This window comes from Protopterus annectens, chromosome 14.part0, assembly GCF_019279795.1.
Source record: "Protopterus annectens isolate FY-2018-M chromosome 14.part0, PAN1.0, whole genome shotgun sequence".
In the NCBI taxonomy this organism is placed as follows: Eukaryota; Metazoa; Chordata; order Ceratodontiformes; family Protopteridae; genus Protopterus; species Protopterus annectens.
Window position 1 is genome coordinate 477880448 of NC_056748.1, and position 24307 is coordinate 477904754.

Sequence of the window (24307 nt, forward strand, 5' to 3'; positions counted from 1 at the left end):
ATGTACTAAATATATTCTTACAGTGTTAAACGTCCTACGAGATGACATCCCCTGATTAGTCAGGAGCACCTTCCTGCCATCCTCTGTGGATTTATAACTCATCCATCCTGCCCTGGCTATTGAAATTCATTATTGCTATAACATGGCCAATATATTCAAGCAACTTGCAGATGTCAAATGAAGATGGATAATGTCAAAATCGTAATGGAGGAAATGAGATGGACATGGTAGGTCAAGTGTATATATTTGCAGTGTCTTAATTTGCAGGATGATGTATGCTAGTGGCTAGAGATTGAACTGGCAGACTGTAGTATTAGGCTTGCATATGTTGCTAACATGTGGTATTACACTGTGCAGCATCTTTGAAAAATTTCCAAATTCTGATGTGTTTAAAGCATAAACCCTACTAGATGACCTGTCCTCTTGTAAAATGCATCAGTTGTTTGCTTTGACTGGGGTAGCACGTGATGCCGTGTGAGAGAAGAATTGAATAAGACATAGGGGAGTTGAACCCACAGTACCCTCAAGTATCTTCAAGTGGCTGAAAGGGATAGGGATTTCCTCTCATGCATGCGTAAACTTTATATCAAGGCAATACGAGCACTACGAACCAAGTAACCAAAAAGGAATCCGGACAGGCTGAAGTAAAAATCACAATTTATCGTGTTCGAAACGCACCAAAGACTTGTAAAATCACAAAAACCCCAATGCAGTAAGCGCTTTCGTTTGGCTATGCCAAACTTCCTCTGACAAAGATACCGTCATTTCCTGTTGTTTAAATACATACAGGACGGCTCGTAACATTTTTTCATTAGTCAATTCCTCTCCAATACACAGTTAACCACAAATTGAAATGAAGTAAATAATCAGTACTAAAATCTATTTTGAACATGTAAAAATTCTATTTATAACAACATATTCGTTTAAATAAATACTAGTCATAAGAGAAACGCCTATAAATGTAAAATATGCAGTGGAGACTCCTATCTAATATAACTAAATAAATATAGATGAAAATAATAAACATTTGTTAAGTGTTAACAAATGCTTCTGTGAATACTGTCTTTCAAAGATTTTAGTCTAAGGATACTTCCAACAGAAAGTGCTCCATTTAATCCTGGCCAGCAATGTGCATTAAGTCTAATCTGCCTGTGTATTGGAGGGGAATTGATTAATGAAATAATGTTACGAGCCGTCCTGTATGTATTTAAACAACAGGAAATAATGGTATCTTTGTTAGAGGAAGTTTGGCATAGCCAAACGAAAGCGCTTACTGCATTGGGGTTTCTGTGATTTTACAAGTCCTTGGTGCGTTTCGAACACAATGAATTGTGATTTTTACTTCAGCCTGTCCAGATTCCTTTTTGGTAAACTTTATATGGCTGCAAAAGTTTGGTTGCTAATGGTTGTCACTCGAGTGATAGAATACTCATAATTTTATGTCTGCGGCAATAAACTACTATTCAAAGATTTCTTCCTTTGGTGAGTACTTAACATATTTGTACTGTATTCACTCATGTCAGTCATCAGATACGCTTTCTATAGCCCATCCCCTTTAGGAGGACAAAAATAATGGAGGAGTCTGTCCACTTTGCTGTTTTGATTTACATCTTCCAGAGTTCTGGTACTTTACTTTTTTGTGTTTATGCCAGCGTTCCACTAGTGAGGAAATTTAAAGCAGAAAGGAATGGAGCATAGCCACATTTGATATACATTATATCACCTCAGTGCCTGTGCCACAGAATAATGACACTTCTGTTCTACTTTCCTCCTTATTGTGCTTAGTGTGAAGTGCAGAAGTGGGAATCTGTCCATTAATTTGAGATCAGACTCACTGAGGCACAGGCTGATTGAAGTTAATTTGTTGAACAGATCGTTTTATTGAAAAGAACATAAGCCAAGACATTGAATCTCAGCTTATGGCTGATAAAGTTGATAGCAACAAAAAATAAATGTTTTTTGCTTGATATCCTATTCTGCGTAACCCTGAGATCTGAATTTGACAGAGAAACCGTAACAACCGTCTCAGTATAGAGAATTCATAGGACTATTCCCCTTTATCTGTCAATATAAATTGACTTGACAACTGTGCATTTTGATTAGTGGAACAATCCAAGAGAAACTTGATTAATGGGATATTAAGTTGTTCAACAACTACAAGAATTACAAATGAGAACTAAAAGCATTGCTAAGTATTTCTGTATGACCAAATCAGTCTCGTGTAACAGAGCTATGAGTAGCGGTAGTGATTTTTTCACTCTGTAGTACGTTTCCTTATGAAAGATGGCAAAATTTGCTGAATCCTTCCGTATCATACCCACAGGCTCTGGTATTCACATGTAAGTTTTAATGTTTGTGCCTTTATGGTGAGGTGTGTTTTTGTGCTGTTTAAAAAGCTAGTGACTTAAAAACTAGCGGCTTAATGTCTGTGTGTCATATATATTTAGGTGTAGTATAACAGTAATGGAGCTGGTCTCCTTATTTGTGTGGTTGCTTGGGGCTGAAACCAAAGTTCTTTTTTTCCAAAGAAAACTATTATATAATGTTTATCCAGCAACAGCCAGCAAGTCATGAGTAGTAAAAACTTGAGTTTATCTAATTATAATTTTATTTCATTATTTATCCTTTGTTGACCCAGGTTAGTTACCCTAGGCTAACACCCTCCATTCAGGGGAGACCGAAGTTGTGATTTATACTTGTAAGGGAAATCTGCTCAGGGCATCAGGTAACTTCCCCTACTCATTGTTGTGAGTGGGACCCATTTTGTAGGAACGCTTCCTGTTTCTGTTCCATGCTCAGAGGTGACTTGGAGAAACAAGGAGGCATGTGGATTGAGAAAGATGATGGAGAGGTGAGAGAAGTGGAAGAGAAAGCAAATATCGAGACTGGAGAATGTGTGCAAGATTCTGAGGAGATGTTTCAAAGAAGTCTGTTTGATAGAGACAAGTCAGCAAATTATGGTTCTTTAATTAAAACTCTCCAGTCAGGAGGATTGCAGGCTGATTTACTTAAATAAATTGTAATGCAGAGTGAACTTGAAAACGAGGGAGATGTTTCCCAGGTGGACATTATGGAGAAAATAGAAAAACATGAAGCAGAGACAATCCTGAAAAATAATGGTAAGATGGAAATGAAAACATATGCAGAGAAAGTAAAAGAAACCAGAAGGAGAGTAGCAAAAAAGAAGGCAGAAGAAAATGAAAAGCAGAAGTACATGATAAAGATTCAAAGTAAAGAAGACAAAGAAATGGACAGGTATGAAGTGAGGGACAGCTTAATAGCTCCATTGGATATAAAAGCATATGAGGTAAGAACATTTGTTCGTATTAACTAAGAGACATTTTGTGACATATTAGAGACCATTTTTTCCAGGGGAAAATTTTCTTGCAGAATGTGAAAAAAGGACTGTAGCACATGAAATCTTTGTGGTAAAAGCATTTAACAGAGAAACAAAAAAAGTAAAGTCGTATACAGTTTCAAAAAGAGGTAGAAAGACTTTGAAAGGACATTTGAAGACTTTATGTAAAGAAGTACTGGATATTGCAGCAGTTTTATGACAAATGGGGTTTATGGACTATTGGCTGGGATTGTAATATTGTATTAAAAATAGAAAGAGAAAAAAAATATGTATGTACCAAGCATGATAAATGTGGATGGAAATAGGGGTGCCATAAAATACTGGGGGGTATATACAGCTAATGATTGGAGGGTTAGTGTAATGGTTAAGGCATTTTACTCATATACACAATGCATAGTGTTTGAAATTGGCTAGGCTTAGAATGAGCCATTAAGAAAGCTTGCATAGTAATTAGCTATGAACTTATAAAACCATGAATATAAGGAAAAGGGAAAATGAATTTTTAGAGTGCTTTCTGTAAATGTGAATAGTAGTAAGAATTTAAGAATAGGGATTTTGAAGTGGTGTAATACATTTGATATAGATGCAATTGTATTTGAAGATGCAAGATTTTTAACAAATGAAGAAATATTACAAACAGAGAAACTATGGGTAGGAAAGATAATCTGGAAGTTGAGAAATGAGAGATGTTCTGGAATAGCCATATTCTGTAGAAATACAGTAAAGATATTAAATATAACTTTAGCAAAAATGGGAAGACTAACCATTTTAGATTTAAAGTGGAAAGAGCAAGTGTATAGAATTATAACATTATATGCTTATATTAATTTTAAAGAAAGAGAAACTTATTTTATTAGATTTTAGACTGTGTAGTAATAAATATAAATATAACAACTGGAGACTTTGTGATTTAAGAGGCAAGTATAAAACGAAAAGAAATGATAGAAGAAAAAATGTTAGATGTTATAAGACGTGTGAAGTTAAAACTGTGGGACAAAAATTAATGGACTTCCAAAAGGGGTGCAGATAGAGCTGAAATAGATTATTTTATAGTATCTGAAAGTTTAGTTATAGGAGAAGGGGGTAGTTGAAACAGGATTTTCTGATCATCTTGCAGTATGGCTGGGGATAAAGGAAAACAATAAATATATAAAAATAAGCAAAGGAAAACAAGAAATATATAAAATAGGCAAAAAAGGAATACAAGCAATAAATGAAAAAGCATGGAATGAAGAAGGAAGGAGATTGATAAGACAGTTTTGGAAAGATCATGTTACTTTGACAGTATTTTGTAAAAATTGTTCAGAATGGTGGATGATATTTAAGGAAAATATAAATGCTTTTGCAATGGCGATATGATGCGAGAAAAGTAGAGAAAGAAAAATATAAAAGAACATATAATATGCATTGGAAGATTTAGAACATAATGATAGAAAGTACTTTGACAAAGACTTATATGAAAGAAATCAAGAAAAAATACAAGAATTGTTATGCAAACAAAGATATTTTTACAAGGAAAAAGAGGAATGTCAAGTTATATAAGCAAATTTAGTAAGTGAAGGTGGTAGTGTATGAGATAAAAATGTAAAAGGAAAAAATCTAAGAACTCAGAAAAAGATCATGAATAATGTAGTAAAATAGTACAAGAAATGTTTATTGAAAAAAGTAGGGAAAAACATGGACAGTAAAAAGCTAACAAACAAGAATTGGAAAAGGAGATTTCTTTAAATGAGATAGATAAAGTACTAGAACAAGTAAATATAGATTTAGCTGTAGAACCAGATGGGATAGGGTATGAAATGTATAAAAATTTAAGGGATTGGCAAAAAATATATTTTTTTAAATTTTGAATGAATCGTTAAATGAAGGTTGTAGGTGTAAAGAATTGTGTAGTATAATACTTAAATCCATATGGAAGAAGGAAGATAGAAGACAATTAAAAAATGGAGACTGGTATTGAATAATAATGGTTATAAGATCTTTATGAAAATACAAAATAGATTTGAAGCTAAAATGGAAATATGGAAGATATATATAGTATGAGGAGGAAGGGTTGTCAAGAAATTGTGGATGATGTGTGTCATGTATCAGTATTGTGAATAGAAAGGAAGAAGCAAAGTCATGATAGGAAACTTTAATAAGGCATTTGATATACTTGAAGATGTAATCATATGGGTAGTAATGAAAGCATGTAATGTAAACGAGAAAGTTAAGAAATTATGTATAGTAATAATAAAGTAAATACACTTGTAAAATGGCTGGTTAAGCCAACAGGTACATATGAAGAGTGGTGTAAGCGGTGTCCAATGAGTTCTATACTCTTTGTGTTAGTTATAAATGTGATAGTATGTGAAGGAGGCAGGGTATATAATACCTTAAGTGTTAAGAATTCTAGTTCTGTTAACATATGCAGATAATGTAGTAATAACTACAAACATGGATAAAAGAAGTAATAATTTGTACAGATGAGTGTCTAGAGATGATAGGGATGGATTTAAATAAAGAGAAAAGTAAAGGTTTAGGTGATGTAGTACAGATAGGGGTATATATTTTGCACTGAATGAGATGTCTGTGTTAGGTATAACATTTGTGAATAAAGATGTAAATAGAATTAAATGGAAATAAAACAATAAAAGAAACCAAACAAACCTGTCTTTTCTGGAGAACTTATAAATTATCAATCAGAGCAAAGGCTTGTTTACTAAATTCAGTAATGATGGGGAAAATAGCATATTTAGCATGTATATTTATGTTGCCAATAGTATTTGAAAAGGAATTATTGCAGATAATGTTTTTGTTTGTATTGGGTTCTAGATTAATCCCTGTAAAAGGAGGAGTTTTGCATGTAAATAGAAAGAAAAAAGGTTTATGGTTAATTAACCCAGTCTGTGCTTCATTAAATTTCTACAAAGTCTTAAACTGGATAAATGAAAAAGATAAGAGATTAGTAATAAAATGTTATAAACAGAAGTATGATAAATTTGGGGGTATGGTAAAAAGAAGTAAAAGAGAGAGTGTATAAATGAAGAAGAAATTTTACTAAGAAAAATATTTTGTTTTGTGGAAAATAGAAATTGATGATATAGCAAAATATAGTATAAGAATGTAATGATAAAACATTACTATGTAAAACCATGGGAAAAATCTAACAAAGGAAAAAACTTAAGCTATAAAAACAGGAAGCAAATGATGTAATCAGAAAGTAGAATATCAGGAGTTTTTTGTGGAGATTTGTAATAGATAAATTGCCAATTAAAGGAAATATACCATATAAAAAGTGGTAGAATGTTTACATTGTCAAGAAGAAGAAAAAACTACAGAACATGTGTTTTTGAAATGTAGAAGAGTAAAAAAAAGTTATGTAAAGAAGATGTTTTAAAGATATAAAAGAGTTAGATAAAATAAACATGGATATGAGTAAATATGGATGTTATAAGAATAGAAGTAAAGAATTTGTTAAAGTAGATAAAAAGGTATTTTATGTTATATGGAATGAAAGATTAAAGGAAATTCTGTTTAATGGTAAATGGAATTTAGCAACAATATTAACTAAATTTGGATGGTGGTTATGAAAAAAGGAGTGGGGTCTAATAGGGATGAACATTTAGTGTGATTGTAAAGGAAATTACGAATATGTATAAACAGATTTGCATATTTGTAATTATGTAAATATGTTGTAAATAAGATTTTTTTTTGTATATAAATAAAGGGACCTGCTACTCTTTTCAGTAGGTGTCATCAAATCTTTTACATCCAATTGAACTTCCGACAACTCAAGCAGATGGATACTTGGTTTATTAGCACCCCTTTTATGTTGTATTGCAGTGTTGGCAATCATTGTACCTGGCGTGGGAATTGAACCCACAGGCTTCTGCTCCAAAGGCAAGTGCGTTGCCTCTTATACTCCTGATATTATAGTACGAATGTTTCTTGTGCAGCTATCCTTGTTTTTCCAGAAAAAAATAAATAAAAACAAAAGAAATGACTAACATGCAAGAGTACATCTTTTCAGGAAAGCAAACAATAATATTACCTTACAGTAATTAGCCAGCACCTCTGTTTGGCATACGTGTATACTAAGCCATGTGTATTCTTTAATTTGAAGAGAGGTATTAATAAAATACTAAAAGGAATGACCAAAAACTGTATATGTTCAACTATGCTACTCTAATATCAGATTTGTGCTTATGTCTGAGTCAGGGAGGCAAGTTAACCTGCTAGATGAACCATAAACCAAGGGAACCACTTTAGCATCTCTGTTTGCTGTACTTTGTTATTTTAAATTGTCTCACGTTCATCCACTTCATGCATAGTTTCCCTGAGCCCCACCTTGGGGGGACCTCTGTTCTTCTATGGACTAGTGATCAACTTTTGATATCTGTTCATTAGAACTGTGGATCACATCCAGTCAAGAATAATGAAAGGGAGAGAGAAGCATGGTTTATTCAACATAGAAGTGTTGCATGACTTCCTTTATCTTGGTCAAAAGTGGGCAGCCTCACAATATGTGCTCCCAGAAGCCAGCATGTCTACATCATGAACAATTAATATTTTAATCATACATTTAAGGGGTTTGTAATGCTGAGGGGGTCCAGACTGTTTATAGTAATAATAATCACTAATCCAAAGACCTGTGCCAGTCATCCCAAAAGCCCTGCATACTAAGTACTCTGACTCTTCACTGTTGATATGTTATTGCAGATCTTCTGCTTTCTGTTCAACTCAGGTTTATCCCAAAATATATTGAGCCCCTCCCCCCATATGGTCACTAAAATACTCTTCCAAATAGACATAGCGTGTATAACTAATAACCCCTACAGTACTTTCATTCTTGTGGCCTTATCATAAAATTCAATTCATAGATGAGTGAGTGGAGAGGTCAACAGGACCCATCTTACTCTAGTTTTCCCCCAACAAAAAAGAAAGTTCGTAATGGCCCTTTTCAGATAAGCAAAAGGAAGTCCTTGAGAAACATGCAAAACTAACAGAAGTATAAACCTTTTAATTACTTTACCCTTTTATGACAAATCCAAGCAAAGGCCCTTCCATCTCTCTGGATAACATCTGGTTTTAACAATGATGTTTTTATGTATAGACTGTATCATACCTCTCAACCTGGAAACATCAAAAATATGGAAAAAGGCCCATGAAAACTAGGTACAAATCTGTATGCTTAATGACATAAAATTTGCATACATAATTATGTAACCCCACCCACTCCAGTGGAATTGTGGGATGCCGACTTTTAAACACAAACTAAAAAAAAAGACAAAATATGATCGTGAAACACAAAATAAACAGAAGAACAATAATGTTTTATTATTAACATCTGAACTTGTATAAAACTAAAATACATTTTTTTTGTAAAAATAAAATTTCTTACTACTACACATCAAATTCAAGCATAGCCTGCACCTTTACTATCTTGTCCTACACAGTAGATGCTGCTTCTCACAAATCCTCATACAGTTGCTATGTACATAAAGAAAACAAGTGATACTAAAATGTCAAAGTAAGCTTTACCAGCTTAATAAAATTTAGTTCGACAGTCTACAGTATGATCAGCAACTGGATAACATGAGCTCTAATGTGTTTACATCAACACACTGTCACTAAGAGTTCTTTTCGACTATATTTTGTATTTCTATGAAAATTCTTGACCAACAGATAAATTATCTCTTCTCTTGTAATATCACAGCTCCTATACAGTTCTGATTTGCTGCTACTTGCAATACAACTTGCTTATTCAAACATATGAACCTATTACAGTAGCTTAATATTGGCAAATGTGTAGAGTAGCTTCTTGAGCATTTCAAAACTCATGTTTTATTTGTAGCTCCAGTTCTAGTCAATGTCTTCCTCCAGTAACTTTCTTGCAAACATAACTATCTCAGACATATTAGGTGTAGACTTTACAAAATATTGTATCTTTCTTAGAAACCTCAGTAAAATCTGTCTACTAGCCTTGTCATTTGCACAGCTACTCTGGTTTTATCTGCATCTGGTTTTATACCTGACATTAGAACATGATCTGTGTTTTCAGATGTGTCCATTTTATTTTATATTTGCCCTTATTTAACATGAAAATGTGCTGCATTAATCTATTCAGCAGGTATATCTGCTTCTTGATGTGGTCTTTTTGTCTGATCCTACACTAATAGATCATGACTTATGTTTACAAAACCTTCCAAGTCTTCAATTAACATGTGTAACAGGTCTTTGTAATATCTGTGATGCTGTCAGAATGCCAAGTAATGGTCTGAGGAATCTGTACTTTCCTTATGGCATGCTAAATATACACAACTTTGGAGGTAGCTTCATTAATGTTCATGCTAGAAATCCTGCTTCGCCTCTAGTAGAAGAAAAAAATGTAGCATTTGGCATTGTTGCGAACACTTTCTTGGCTGTAAGAAATTGATAATACTGTTTTAATCATTCTAGTTAGAATTTACAAATGTAAAAAATGCATCACTTCACATCACTGAACATATTATTCCTCCATTCTGTTCACTTTAATCATTTTTAACAACTAATCTCCTGCTGCATTTTACTCCTGAGAGTTACCAGTATTTAAGATGTACCACTGGCATCACATCAGCTTTAATCTGTATGCAAATCTCAGCTGGCAGACTTCCTAAGCCTGTAAATAAGTCAGCATAGTCAAGCAGGATATCACTGTAATGGATCTGCACAGTATCCAACATATGTCTGTGACTATGTGATTCGTTCTGGGTATATACACTCTGTTTTTATAATGTGAATTTTGAGCCATGATATTTTTTTTTTTTTTGCTTTTTATAGGGCAAGTGACCCAAAATATTTTGAGAATTAGTGTTCTTACTTGAAAAAAATTGTACTTTTTATTTTATAAAATATAAATTTGACTATACCCCTGCTGTCAGGCAATGCATGGGATATTTAGAACCTGTTCTAAAGTAAATACCCAACCAAGTAACACAAACTGAGAAATCACAAAGCAGGCTGGTGTTACAAGAAACAAGGGTAAAATTTATTCTTAAGCGCTTTCGTCACAGATTACAGTTGACTTCTTCAGAATCTATGACGAAAGCGCTTAAGAATAAATTTTATCCTTGTTTCTTGTAACACCAGCTTGCTTTGTGATTTCTCAACCTGTTCTAAAGGTAAAGGCCCAAGACTGTTAAAAAGGGAAGTAATGTGATGTTTGATTATTGATTATGTTGTGCCAAAGGCCGCATCCAAACTAATAAGTGTACTGCCAAGCAGGTAAGCCCTGTGCAGATTCCCAACTAACATAGTTATCTTGAACTTAAGGGAAAAAAACTTTTTGAAGCATCTTCTTCAACTTGTAGACCCAAAGCTCATCTCTTCTGAAATAGTGGCACACTTCTTACTAATGTGAAAAGCAGGCAGCTTGCTACAGATTTGCTGCACTTCAGTTATGACTGCAAATGTGTTATAGGAATTCATTTATAAATCCAGTACTGCAGTCCACGCCATTGTGCCCAGTAGTAGCCTCCCTCCCCCTCCGCCCTTGTTATGAATCTGCCTAAAGTAGTACTGCTTTTTTGGACTGACTGACAAGCATACTGTAACTATACAGGTTACAATTTTGCTGTTATCTTGCCTGCATTTCCAGAAGTTAAAAATATCAGTGTCCTGTGGCAGTCAAAAGAATAAGACAAATACAGAAATCAACTATAACATAATAATGCCTGCACTGCAGCCCTTCCATACTCTAAGGAGGTGCAGCAATGTAACAGCAGAAAGCCTTTAGTCAGTTTTCTGTGGACCACAAATTGCATTTTCTGTCTGCAGCTCTAACACCATACAATTAATTACAAAAAAAAAATTGCAGTCAATTAACATTCTGACTGAAAGATGTAACATTCTGACTGAAAGATGCAACAGTCTGGTATTTTGTGTCTGAGTGCCTTCTTACGGTGGCATGCTTCGAAAAGCTGGCACTAAACACTACACAATAAATTAACCTCCACGTTAAGAAAATAAGAACCAGAGCTGAATACAGCAAAATGATTAAACATAAAGTTCAAATCTGTAATCTAATAAGTTCAGATTTTGGCAAGAGGTACCAGAAATAGCTCATTAAATGCAAGACAAAAGGACATAATGTTCACTGGCAACCAACTACCATAATTTTGACTCGAATCAGTCAGCAAACCTATCAACCATGTTTTGCTTTTGTCAAGATTAACCTTGAAGCCCAATCTTAGTACAAATAACCATGGCATCCTTAAGAAATTAAAACAAAAATGGAGTGTGACTCATCAGAAAATTACGTGACAACAATATCAGTACAAATTTATTTGACAGAACTCAATGAGAAAAACAGGAATCATGTTCTGCAAGTTTTAAATTGCCCCCTGGATTAACAATCTGTGAGCTATAAACTTAATAAAACTTTGTGTGAAATCAAAGCGGCTTGTGCAAATTTGTGAAGTAAACCTATAGCTATGGAAGGAAAAAGAATGCTGTCAAATTTGCAGCCAAACCAAATGTTTGTTAATAGACCGTTACTCAGTTCCATTTTTTTTTTGGTATTCTTACCTGGAGGAGGAAGTTGAGCCACAGCAGTAACAACATTTTCTCATTTTGAGATCCCTGTCCTGATCCTGACTGCTGTACAGTAGTACTGTTCCTTTGCCTCTCTCTCCTGCCTGATCCTGGAGTCTGTCTTGGTCTCTAGGGTCTGCTCTGGGGTGGGATTGGAGTTGCATGGCTGCAGACACTTGTTCCTTCTTGATTGCCACTGACAGAAATGTAATACTTTTAATATTTAAGTAAAGAAAACAGTTCTCCTGTCCTGCTTCTCTGCTCCATGCTTGCTATATGCTGTGTTGTGTGCATTGCGAGTCCCAGTCCAACTAGTCTACTGCTACGAACTACTAGTTTAACCAACTTCTGGAAAAAATAAATAAATAAATAAAAAAAAGTAAACAAACAGTCTGAGCCGGGAGGGAGAGCCCTCTTCCGACAGGCTGGCAGTCTCCCTCATGAAGCTGACATCATCATGCATGCCCTGTGCTTGATGACGTCAGTGTCAACTTTCTTCTTTTTTTTTTTAAAAAAAAAAGGGAAATAAAGGGGCTACTCGGGAATTCGTGGCATCCCATTATTTGGACCTCAGAACTGGTAAATACCAATTACTTCAGTATGGTTGAGAGGTATGGACTGTATAGTATCTGAGTAAGTGCTACTTATGTTTAAACCCAGGTAAGTAATTTAGGTAAACGGCCCTAGACAACGAAGGCTATTTATACAAGCCAAAACAACTAAGTTCATCTTCACCACTTCTGTTTAATTTGTATTAACTTTATACCCAGCATATTGACTAAATGGTTTTAGTTCTTAAAATTCTTTAGGGAGATCATACTCAGGGGGGAGGGACTGTATAAGCTGTCTGCATAAAGGCCAAGTTTGTCATGCATATTTCACAGCACAAATCTAATTGGTTGTTACCTTATTAGCTAACCCATCAAGATTGCATATAAACTGCAAATAATGAAGGGGAGATTGCTAAGACAATTTACATTCCCTGATAATAATGAATATATTAAAATATGAAATAAATTTCACCAAACAGTCTAAATGTCTCCCCTTAAATTTTATAACAAACAATTTTCATGGATCTCCAAAACTTAGTGCTGCTGCCAATCCTAAATAGATCTATTCCAAACAATGAAATATTGACAGTGTTGAAACAGTCCAGTAGTAGGTAAACAGAAGAATAACCACATGTAAATGATACATTATACAATTATTATTGGAAAATAACTGTTTACATTCAAGTCCCTTTTCCAACACTTTCAAGGAGGTAACACACCTCTCGTAACTGTAAGAAAACCCAGGAGATAAATGTACAGCCTGTTGGGGTGCATTACAAAGGAAGCCACCAACTTCTCTAGGTCATCTTCTGAGTTCGGATGCCCTCCAGTGGAAGATAATAAATCTGTCACTTCTTGGAGTTAGCCCCTCTACACTCATTTTCCCTGTAGGTACATACTAGTTAAGGGAAGAGAGGAAAAGGGGGGAGGGGAACGCCTTAAAAATCATGTCCTAGCAATAACCCTTCCTCCAAAGATGCAACAAAATATATCTTACACTGCAGACATTATTCAGTAATTCCCTTTTCCTCATTAATACCAAAATTTCACCAAAGAATAAAATCCAAGTTATGAATAACAACTTTGAAGGAGAGCATTTAAAGTAGATAAATTTGTAACTATTTTCACACATAGGAAACAAACAGATATACAGATGTTTGGCTAGTAGTGGCACTACTAGTGACAACCTCCACAAGTAGGTCAGTTAAAACTCTTGAACATCACATGTCCAAATAGCTTTGCTGACCTCCTTACTACCTTTAAAACTTGCTGTTCAATTTTGTTTACTTAAAAACATTTTTCCATGCCCTCCATAGATAGACCTGATGCCAAATATGCTTGTGGAAAAGACAATCATTTACCCTAAATATTTAGCATCAAGTAACAGGTTAATGACTTGCTGCTGAAGATGTGGCTCCAGGTGATGTATGTTGCTCACTTTTCAAATAAAAGTAAAACAGATCTGACAGTTACCCCCCCCCACACACACACACACACACACATGCCTTGCAGTTGACCTGCTGCCTTGTCATACCCTAGAACTTTCACTTGAAAACAAAGCAAAGCATGACAGACCACTAATACAACACCAGTAACAGCTATGGTCATAATGTTTGCTACCACGCCATAAGACAAGTAAACATGTCCATTGGCCTTAACCAGAATCATATAAGCTATTTGCTTATTTAGTCATTGACACTGCTGTTATGTTCTCTTCTGCAGCCTTTTGCCTGTTTTGCATCCTTTTTTAAAGAGAGGGGAAAGGTTCTGTAACTTTCATTGGCAGTCAAAAACTGCCCTTGTGAGTACTGAATGGAGTTGGAGCATGATGTAGCAGGCTAACATTTTTGTTTGTCATGTTGATGTAGTCAAGACTGTGCTTCTACAGATGAGATGAATGACAATGGTCCATCTCCCATGAAGAATTTCAGTGTAGCTGGACAAAGTAACTTGAATTTTAAGTTTGTTCTGCCTACACAGCTTAATAGCAGGTGTAAAAAATGCATGTCTCTGTCATTGCCAAAATAGATGTGGCTGCCTTGGATCATATACATCTTTTTTCGCGCCCAAAGATTAGAAGTAATTGTTCTTTCAAGGTATAAGATGCAAGTTTTATTCATTTTGGTCTGGGAGTCTGAGATCTAATAGTAAGTGGCAAAAACACTCAGTAAGCATTCTTTATAAGGATCTCATTCTGAGAAATCCCAGTCCACTCAGCTAGTTTCTCATCCAAAAAGGCAGTCACATTTAAGTTACATAGGTGAATACTATGCTAACTGCTCTGAAGGGCCATTTTAAGTCTAGCCAATAACCCAAAGGCAGAATCAAACCCCATGCCTTGCTTCTATGGGGCAAATGCCTTAACTATTACGCCAAACTCACCCACTAAATGCTGGATCATGACATCCCTAAATCTATGTGCGTTATAACCTGATAATGTCCTCAGGTAATATGCATTAATTCTCTCAAACAGTACATGATCTGGATTTGAACCCCCAATTCAGTGCAAAAACAACACTCACTCATTTGTGTTTCTTTTCCCTCTTTGCCACCAACACAGTGCTGTTCTAAGTTTTTATATTCCCCAGAACCCCCACAATTTGAGTATTTTTCTGTATAGATCTGTCCTCCGTGTCTCATATTCTATTTTCCAGCAAATGTAGATGAGTCTCCACTGCAGCAAGATGGTGATTGTTGATGGAAGGGGCATTATCCACTTCAGGTAGTTAGAATGGAAATTGAAGGGTTCCTTCCCCCTCAGTCATATGTTAGTCAGGTTTTTTCGCATGTAGAATGCCAAGAAGAAGTTTATTTTTTGCAGGTCTTACATAATTAGGTCAAATCAGGCACCAGAAGTAACCATTTGCTATTCTGATTCTACTGTGGAATCATGAGAGGAAGAGGATCAGCTGGCTTGGGAGCATGTTGTTTTAGAAGGCTGCTAGGCCACAACCATCTGGTTATTCTTGATGGTATTCTAGCATTTTCCAGGCATACAGTGAGATACGTCTAGCTTTACTACAGGTAAAATTTTGTGTATTCCACATTATAATCGATTATACCGCTCTCAAGAGGAGCTATGAAAAATGTTCATATAGCCGTAAGGAGGGAACCAAAACTCAGCTGGCAGTTAGACCCTATCTTAACCTTAAAGCAAAGTTATGTTGATTTCCATAAGACTGGATGTTTAGTGCACTAGGTGTGATGTTGACTTGCTCAGACAGTGTAATTTATATAGTGCTGTCAAAAGTTGTGACTAGTAGATGCATTTTGTTTATATGTTGGCTAGATGTATTGTGGTACAGACAACAAAGCATATGCAGCTGCATTGTGTCCAGTACCAGTGAAAGAAGAAGGGCTAGAACAGTGCATTCTCTTTGCTGTTAGGTCAATGCTGGGAATAAGTGCCAACGCTTTTTATACACAGGATGTGTTTAGTACTGATTATAAGCAATGTTTAAAACCCTTTAATGTCTATGATATATGCTGAGTATTTATTTTTTCTTGTTATTTTACATTGTAAGCTATCTTTGAGTTTAATTTTTGCTTCGTTAATGTACCTGTTACGGTTTCTGGAAATTATTACAACTTTGTTGCATTTACCATCTTCATGTGTGCCTTCTTTTTACTTGCCAGTCAGTGGTCTAGTGTTATCGACACACAGATTTAGTGAACTGTGCATTGATGTATTTAAACTGCTGTGGATATTTTATGGTGTTGAATATCAAACATATATAGGCTAACTGCTTAAAATTATGATGAGATTCAAATTCTTATTAAAAAAATATGGGTAGTGGGTGACTTTAATGTTTTAAAACTAAAGAAAACTCAGAAGCTGTTTTACCTGCTGCTGCTAGTTTATGTTGCCATCAAAATGAAATTCACTTTTCTGATTATTCCTAGGGTCTTCACTGGATGCGGATAATGCTATTGCCACATGTCATAGCTTGCATGTTATAGCAGAGCATTGTCGGGAATCTGTGGAAAGTAATTGGTACTTCTTTGAAACTGCAGTCCCTTGTTTGTTTGGTCTGGCACTGCAGCATGCTAAGCAAGGTAAGAAAATAAGTTAATGTTTAATTCTTAATTCATCGTTAAGTAAAGATAATCAAATTCTGTTGCAGATTTCTCACTGTAGTGAACCAAGTACACAGTAAGTAGAGGGAGTTAGAACATTAGAGGTATAGTGAGGTAACTTGTGGTCATCAGCACTTGTGTTCTTCTCATTTACCTCATTATTAATTTTACACTCCTCCATTTGACATCCGCAGGGTTTCTGGGCATCTTGTCCTTGCAACATATTATTATATTATTAATCCTAGCATTTATTTATTTTTTTTTTTTGGATGTATTGCCTCCTTGCTTGTCATCCACTGGCCACCACTGATAGAGATTTTTTTTTCAAATACCTTTATTAACTTCAGATATTCCACAATGACTTTGGTACACGTACAGTTATAAAAAAAAATGCTATTGTTATTCAGTTAAACATTACTTAGATTGCTCAATTCCTGCCTTCTCTGAAATTTCATTACTCATCCTCTCCTGAACATTATTGCATATACATTGTTTCCACAGATTCCATTTATTTCTATGTAGATTGCTCCTTTCCTTTTCCTAAAGGTCCTATCTCCAATTCCTTTACAATTCAGTAATTCTGTTGCAGTTAATGTAACTTTTGAGTGCCAGCCAATAGCATTAAACCTAGTAGGGCCTTGCTTCGTAGAGGCAGTTCAGTTTGTATATCAGAACTCAAAATAATAATTTCCTTAGTTATAGTAATTTGCTCACCGAACAGTTCTGACAGAGTACCCTATAAGGAATTTTTTAAATTTACTAACTTGTTGCATTCCCAAAAAACATGCTCCCAAGTATCTCTCCCTTTCCCATCACACCTACAACAATTGCTGTGTATGTGTGGAATGGAAAAATTCTCTGAAGCCTACTTGGGGTTTAAAAATACCTATGCAAACGCATTCAAAAACCCCAAACCTTCTAGATTTTTACTGCATACTTGGGAGTCATACAGATATCCTGCCATTGTTCCTTTGTACTTTGCCTTTTCATTTTCCAGTCTTCTCTAACTACTTCTGGTTTATTCCTCTAGTTATCTGGCATTATTTTATGTGCCCTTGTTGCTTGTCTTCTAGACTCAACTTTAAAGTTAACCAGAGCTTTCATTTAAATCTCCTCTATCCCTTTCTCTTTGCCTATAGTGTTACCAGTCCCTGGTAGGGAAAGCAATTTCCAAATTGTAGTCCTCATTCGACTCTGTGACTTTTCCCTCCCTAGTTGTTTTGTCCCCGGTACCTTGGTTCTTTTGCTAAATTTCTCCAATAAATTCCAGCCCCTTTTGCCTGTTTTCTCTGCCCTTACTTGCAGTCATCAATATAGTAAACTATCCTTTCTCCATTCCAGTTCTAAAAACACTTTCTGCTACGCTGTAAATATAATGCGCTCTATGTTTTTTTTATTGTTCTGTTTGTAGGCCTGCATTCAAATTCTTCTTCTCCTTCTCTCATGAGCTTCTTCCCCTTTTCAACATCTTTTCTTTCAACTTTGATTTGTAATTTTCTGCTTGTGTTATTTCTATGAGCCTTAACTGTGTAGTTCTAAAATATCCTTCAAATCTGTAATTCTAAAGCACCTTGTTTTGTGGAGAGAAACAACTTATCCCACTTAACTCATGCCCTTCTGCCCTTCCAAATAAATTCTTTCAATTATTTATTAATTGTGGACCACGGATTCTCCTCTGGTTGATTAACAAAATTGCTGATCTGTATATAGTATTGAATGGCTTAGAAACATTTTCACTACTCGTACCAGATTATCCATATCCATAGTCAAGAGCTTCCAGCTTTTCAATTTTTATATTATCTTTTGTTTAGTCTCCTCCCACATATTTGCTGTGGTAACAGAATCCTTTTTAATCCAAACACCTAAATACTTCATCTTATTATGTTCCCAGAAATTTTGGTATTGTTGAACCAGTTTGTGTGTGGGAACATAGTGCCCCAATGTTGTCTTTTCTGTCCAGTCTCAACCTGTGGGTTATCTATCTGACTCGGATCCAAAGCCACCCATATTCAGAATCTTAAGACTTAGAGCTCTGCCCCATCTCCTTAGATTTTATTTGCAGTCATCATGTCGTGATTGGGGGCAGCAAGCTCTGTCATGTTTCCTTTGGATAACATTTTTGACTAGCTGTTTGAAATAATTCTGAAAGCCTTTTTCCTCTACCTTGTTTTAGATAGTTTTCATTCTGCTAAGTTTGTTAGGTGTTTAGTGATGGCTTTGCTGTGTTTGTTCCTGAGTATGTGACATTCCTTGGTCTTCCTCCATTTGCCCCCTTATCCTTTTAAACATCCCTTCTCATCTTTGGGGGAATTGCCGGAGCTTGAAGGTACACTGCTGTTCAGTCCTGACAGGTTTGAATCCCCTTTCTTTGGTCTCACCTTCACCCGCCCTGGGTGCTCAATCCTGCTCCAGATATGATTTCTCATCCTTTGGGATTACTGTTTGTAAACCATTACTTCCTGAAGTTAACCACATAGTTTCTCCAATTCCGATGATGGCCAGGAATCCCAAGCTTTCTGAGAGAGTTGTTCACATACTTTCCTCATCTCAAATACCATCTACTGAGAAGGTAAATGGAAGTGTTTCTGTATTTGGGCTTCTGACAAGGGCTTTGATTCTTTTTTTAGCATCTTTAGATGCCATTATGGACTTTCTAGCTGATCTTTTTCAATCTATTAACTGTTAAGGTACATCTGGCTGCCATTTCTAACTTTCATGTTGGCAGTAAAAATTCCCCGGTCATGGTTCTCAAACTTTCTAAGGCTTTCTTGAAGGGCATATTTCTGTTACTTGCAGCTGTACAGGCTCTGATGCCTACATGGGGACCTTCGTGTAGTGCTGCAAGTCCTTACTTAGACCTCCCTTTGAACTTTTGACTATGGTATCATTAAATTCTTTTCATTAAAAAAATATTTTTGGTGGCCATCACATTATCCAGAAGGGTCTCGGAACTCCAAGCATTATTTTCTGTATCTCTTTAGTTAACTTTTTTTCACGAACCCTTTATATCTGCCCAAGGTAGCTTCTGAGTCCAGCTTAAACCATCTCATTCATTTACCAGTTTTCTTTCCAAATTTCAGTAACATAAAAGAACAGTTACATCATCGTTTGGATGTTCATAGACGCTTAGATTCTGACTAGACAGATCCAAAAGTTTCAGAAAATCTGACTGTTTTCTAAGGCAAGATTTTGCCAATCCTGTTTCTAAAGTGACCATATTCAAATGGGTTTCTGATTGTATTTCCTTTGCATACTCCTTGAAAGGAATTATTCCACAAGGGTAGTGGTTACTTCGGGTCTATATCAGAACATCGAAGTATTAAAACTTTGAATGTTCTGATATCCAACACTATTCAGCGAACGCTAACAATAGCAAAGCTGCAGAACAGCTAATTCTTTCCTTGGGAAAGAATTCAGTTGGTCGTTTCTGTGGCTTCGCTATTCTTAGCACTGTGGTGGAAAGTTACGGGTTGGGTTCAAGTAAGTGTATGATTGTTTGTATGTTAGGGTTAGGGGCGGATTAAGTGAGTTAGGGTTAGGGTGCGGGTTAGGCGTGTGTGCGATAGTGACGGACATTTGGGTTAGGGATGGTTTAAGTGAGTTAAGGCACGGGTTAGGTGAGTGTGCGATAGTGACGGACCTTAAGATTAGGGTTTGGGTTAAGGTAAGTAGGTAGATAGTGTATGTTTAGTTTAGGGTAGCGTTAGATGTAGGAATTTAAGTGTGTTTGTATGGTTGCTGTTTGTTTGATGTGCTTGTGTTGTATGTGTTTCGGAGCAGCGAATTTTTTCCATGGGAAAAAATTTGCTGTTCTGAATGTTTGATATTTTCATGTTTAGATGTTTTGGGGCTGATGAAATAGCGTTGGCTATTTTCATCTTTCAATAACATGATATAAATGCGCTACTTCAGTTGCCTTTTTCTTGCAGGCTTTTTTTTTTTTCAAAATTTTTTTTATTTTTCAAATACATTTGAATGAATTAAAGGATATATATTTTATCGATAATAAGATATTTGTTTTAATATCTTCTTTTGGCTGTGTTGTGTGTCCTTTTGTTGTATATTTCTAATTTGAGGTTTTGGGTGTTGTTTTATACTTTTATCAATATTTTGTAAGATTTTGAAATACTGTTTCCCATGTCAAAGTCATTATATATGATTTCATATATGTATTTCGGAAATTTAGGTATTTCTTTAAATGAAGAATTGTTAATTATTCTACTTAAATCTTGCGAATATGATAGAATACTCTGTAAAGTTAGCCAGTCCTGTTGTGGAATTTTGTATGTTGTTTTTATTACTTGCATATCTAAAACTTTTAGTTCTTTGATACATTGGAGCCAGCAAACAAATCTTTCTGTTCACAGAAATTAATAATTTCTCTATATATTTTATGTGGAAAGTTCTTTGTGACTATAAATGGTGTTAAAAGATCAAACCAGATTTTTAAATCTATATTTGCATTAATAATTTTCCTAAATGGTGCGGTAGCGTTGTCGCCTCACAGTAAGACACTGTCCAGTTCGATTCTCAGCTAGAGCGTCTTCTGCATGGAGACATGTGTGAATGGGCGTACCTTCGTTGAAGGTTGTGCGTCAGAGCTGGCAACTCGGTACGTAAAAAAATCAACTGCCAATCATTAGCGGACCAGAGTTCCGCTGTGGCGACCCCTAACCGGGAAAAGCCGAAAGACACAACAAAGTCAATGTAATTAATCATACGAGTTTTAGTGGGTTTAGTTATGTTATATTGCATACTAATACATATGTGCCATGGCAAATTGTTTTTATCTGTTATTTGAATTTTTTTTTTGTAAATCAAATTCATTTATTGATATTATAGTTAGTAATTCTTTCCAGTTTGCAGAGTAATTTGGACTTATCCAGTCTGAGATTGTTTTAAATATTGATGCTTTTATATATGTTTCTATATCATGAAAGTTTAATCCTCCCTGTTTCCATGGTATGATATGTATTAAAGCTATTCTGTTTCTTTTGGGAAACCATAAATATTTTATTAGGCATGAATTTATTTATTTAAGTATATTCCTTTCTGGTAACAAACAGCTTCAAGAAATGTAATAAACTGGTAAACAGAAAGGCACTAAAGTAACATAGCAGGTAAAATCACTGAACCTTTATTGTCCGAATGTAAAATATAAAAAAGACATCACTGACTTTTCTGGTAACAGTTGTATTGCCAAGGCTATATATAGGATCTTGGGAAGTAAAACCATTTTTATTAACTGTAGTCTATCTTCAAATGTTAATATAATTTTGTTCCATTTTTTCATAGAGATTTTAATTATATTGATGATATTATTGTAGTTTGAAATGATTCTACCTACTTGTTTAAAGCTTTTGATACAGCAAATGTACGTAGCAGTCTTTTATTTGTAGTTTCAGAAATATCAAATATATACAGCTAAAATCTCCTCCTAATATTAAGTTGCCTTTATAATTATTGGAAATGAAATCCAAGTATTTTTAACCGTTCCTGTTCCAATGCCTGGGAACCAGTATAGATTGGCTAAGGTCCATATTCTGTTATATTTAATTATTAATAATGCCATAAGGCCTTCTTTATCTTCATACTTATAAATAATTTCTGGGCTAATCACATTTGTTTTCCATAAAATTGTTACCCCTTTTGTCTTTGTCTTATAAGTGGATTGCACCAATACCATATATTCCTTAGGATTCCATTTGTAATTGTCATTTGTTTTGAAATGAGTTTCTTGAAAAAAGACAATTTGTGCTTTGTTCAATTTAAAAAATTTCAGTAGAATTTATCTCTTGCAAGAATTGTTTAAGCCATTGGTATTTAAAGATAATAAAATTAAATCCATCTTAGGTTATTTAGACTATATATTCCCCCAGATTTACTAATCTTCTGTGCAGGACTAGCTTAGTCCTGCATGGAAGTGGCTGTTTAGGAGCAGGATGGCAGCGCACCATGCATATTAATGAAGACGCGCTGCCTGAGCTCCAAATCTTACACAGAGCATGTAAGAGTGCAGGGGGTGTGTCTGAGAGCAGAGCTTTCAGAATATACACGCCCCGGCAATGAAGAACAGCAGAAAGGCCAAAAGAATGAGCGAGACAGCTCATAGGTGTCCGCATACCCCCAGCAATATCCCTCCATGTGTACAACAGCAATAGTACATACAAACAAAATAAACATACCAGTTTTTTTTTTTTTTTATTCATTTATTTTTTTTATGAATCAGATTAAATCTAACCATAGGTGCGTGGGTTTGCCCATTGCTTAGCTACGGTTAATGCAGCTTAAATGCCTGAAGATGATAACAAGGAAGATACATGCAAATGAAGCAGTAGAGCAATAGTGTAGTGGGCAGAGCATTCGCCTTATGAGCAGTCATTCCCGGTTCGAGTCCCACTGCAGCACATTCCATTTTTAATGTCAAATCACGTTATGACCAATATTTTTGTTGCATAACCTACTAAGTAACATATATTTGTGAACTGGAGTATTGCATTAAATGCAGATGTGAGGTGTCAGTGTCATAATGTTGCAAAGTCCACAGATAATCACATGTGCCCCATACAGTATATATACACAGGAATCATGGATACAAATGGAAGGTAAAATGTGTAATGAATGATAACTCCATACAGTATCCAAATCCCCCACCTTCCCAAGGACCGTTAGACATTACTGTCTAAATCAGTGCAGTTGTAAGTGGGAGTAAGCACTAGTAAGCAAGTGTAAGCACTATTAAGCAGTAGTAAGCATATGTAAGCATTAGTAAGCGGGTTTAAGCCCGTTTGCGTGGGGGTAAGCAATTAAGCAATGCGCACACAGGTTAAGCAATATTGAAGCTAACTCTCTCTAAGCATATTTAACCAGAGGTTAGCATTGCTTACCCTCGCGCAAACCTGCTTAGAACTGCTTAAAAGTGCCTATTCACTCTGTATCCAATGGCCTAATATAAATAATATAATACTAATGTGTAATCTGGTACTTTGGAAACATTCAGGTAGTGCTAACAAACATTGCTCCCACAGGTACGTTGGATACTAACACTGTGCTGAGAAATAAAATGATTGATGCCCTGTACTGGTACTGTTTACTCTGGTATTGTATGGAATTGTGAGTGTTGCAGTTGGTCTGAATAATAAGATATCACTGTCACCCACACTGTAACATAATATAACTGTGTAGGAAAGCCTTTATAAGAGTGTTGTAAGTCACTAAAGGTTGAAGAGGGCAATGGTCTAGGTATGTCCCAGTTCACCTGCATGTGGTCAAGACATGGCCAGAGTCTGTGCAGAAAGAGATGGACAGGTATGTGCACAACATCAACCTGGAATCTGGGAGTTTGTGTAGAAACAGTTAGTGTTAAACATTTCCTCCACAGGTATACCAAGTAAGAGGTGTATACTGCAGGTAAAACCAGTTCATGTATAAAGATGATGACAGCCATATCACTGTCCAAACTAAGGCAATAGGGTAGTGTAGTAATACTTGTAAGGTACAGATAACAGCACTGACTAGAAAAGTAATGCTAATTACAGGAATATACTAGTTGTTAATTGACATCCCCCCCCCCACCATGTCTCCAACAATAAATTAAATACCCACCTCAACTGGTATGTGATGATTTCACTGTTATGTTAGGACATATGTCCTATTGGTTTATAATTATTTAAATCTGTTTCCATGCATGTGCTATGTTGAAATACTCCAACATTGGTGGCATGGTGCCATTAATGTACCTGCATGCTGTTGTTATTACCACTGTGGT

General features: G+C 35.4%; 1 protein-coding gene across 1 annotated transcript in view; it reads left to right on the forward strand.

The window, feature by feature from the left end:
• MMS19 (MMS19 homolog, cytosolic iron-sulfur assembly component) overlaps positions 1-24307 on the forward strand; it is a 2295919-nt gene that overhangs the window by 1395871 nt on the left and 875741 nt on the right. The window contains exon 17 of the mRNA XM_044055580.1: positions 16366-16518. Within this exon, the coding sequence (XP_043911515.1) occupies positions 16366-16518 (153 nt within the window). The remainder of the gene's footprint in view (positions 1-16365; positions 16519-24307) is intronic.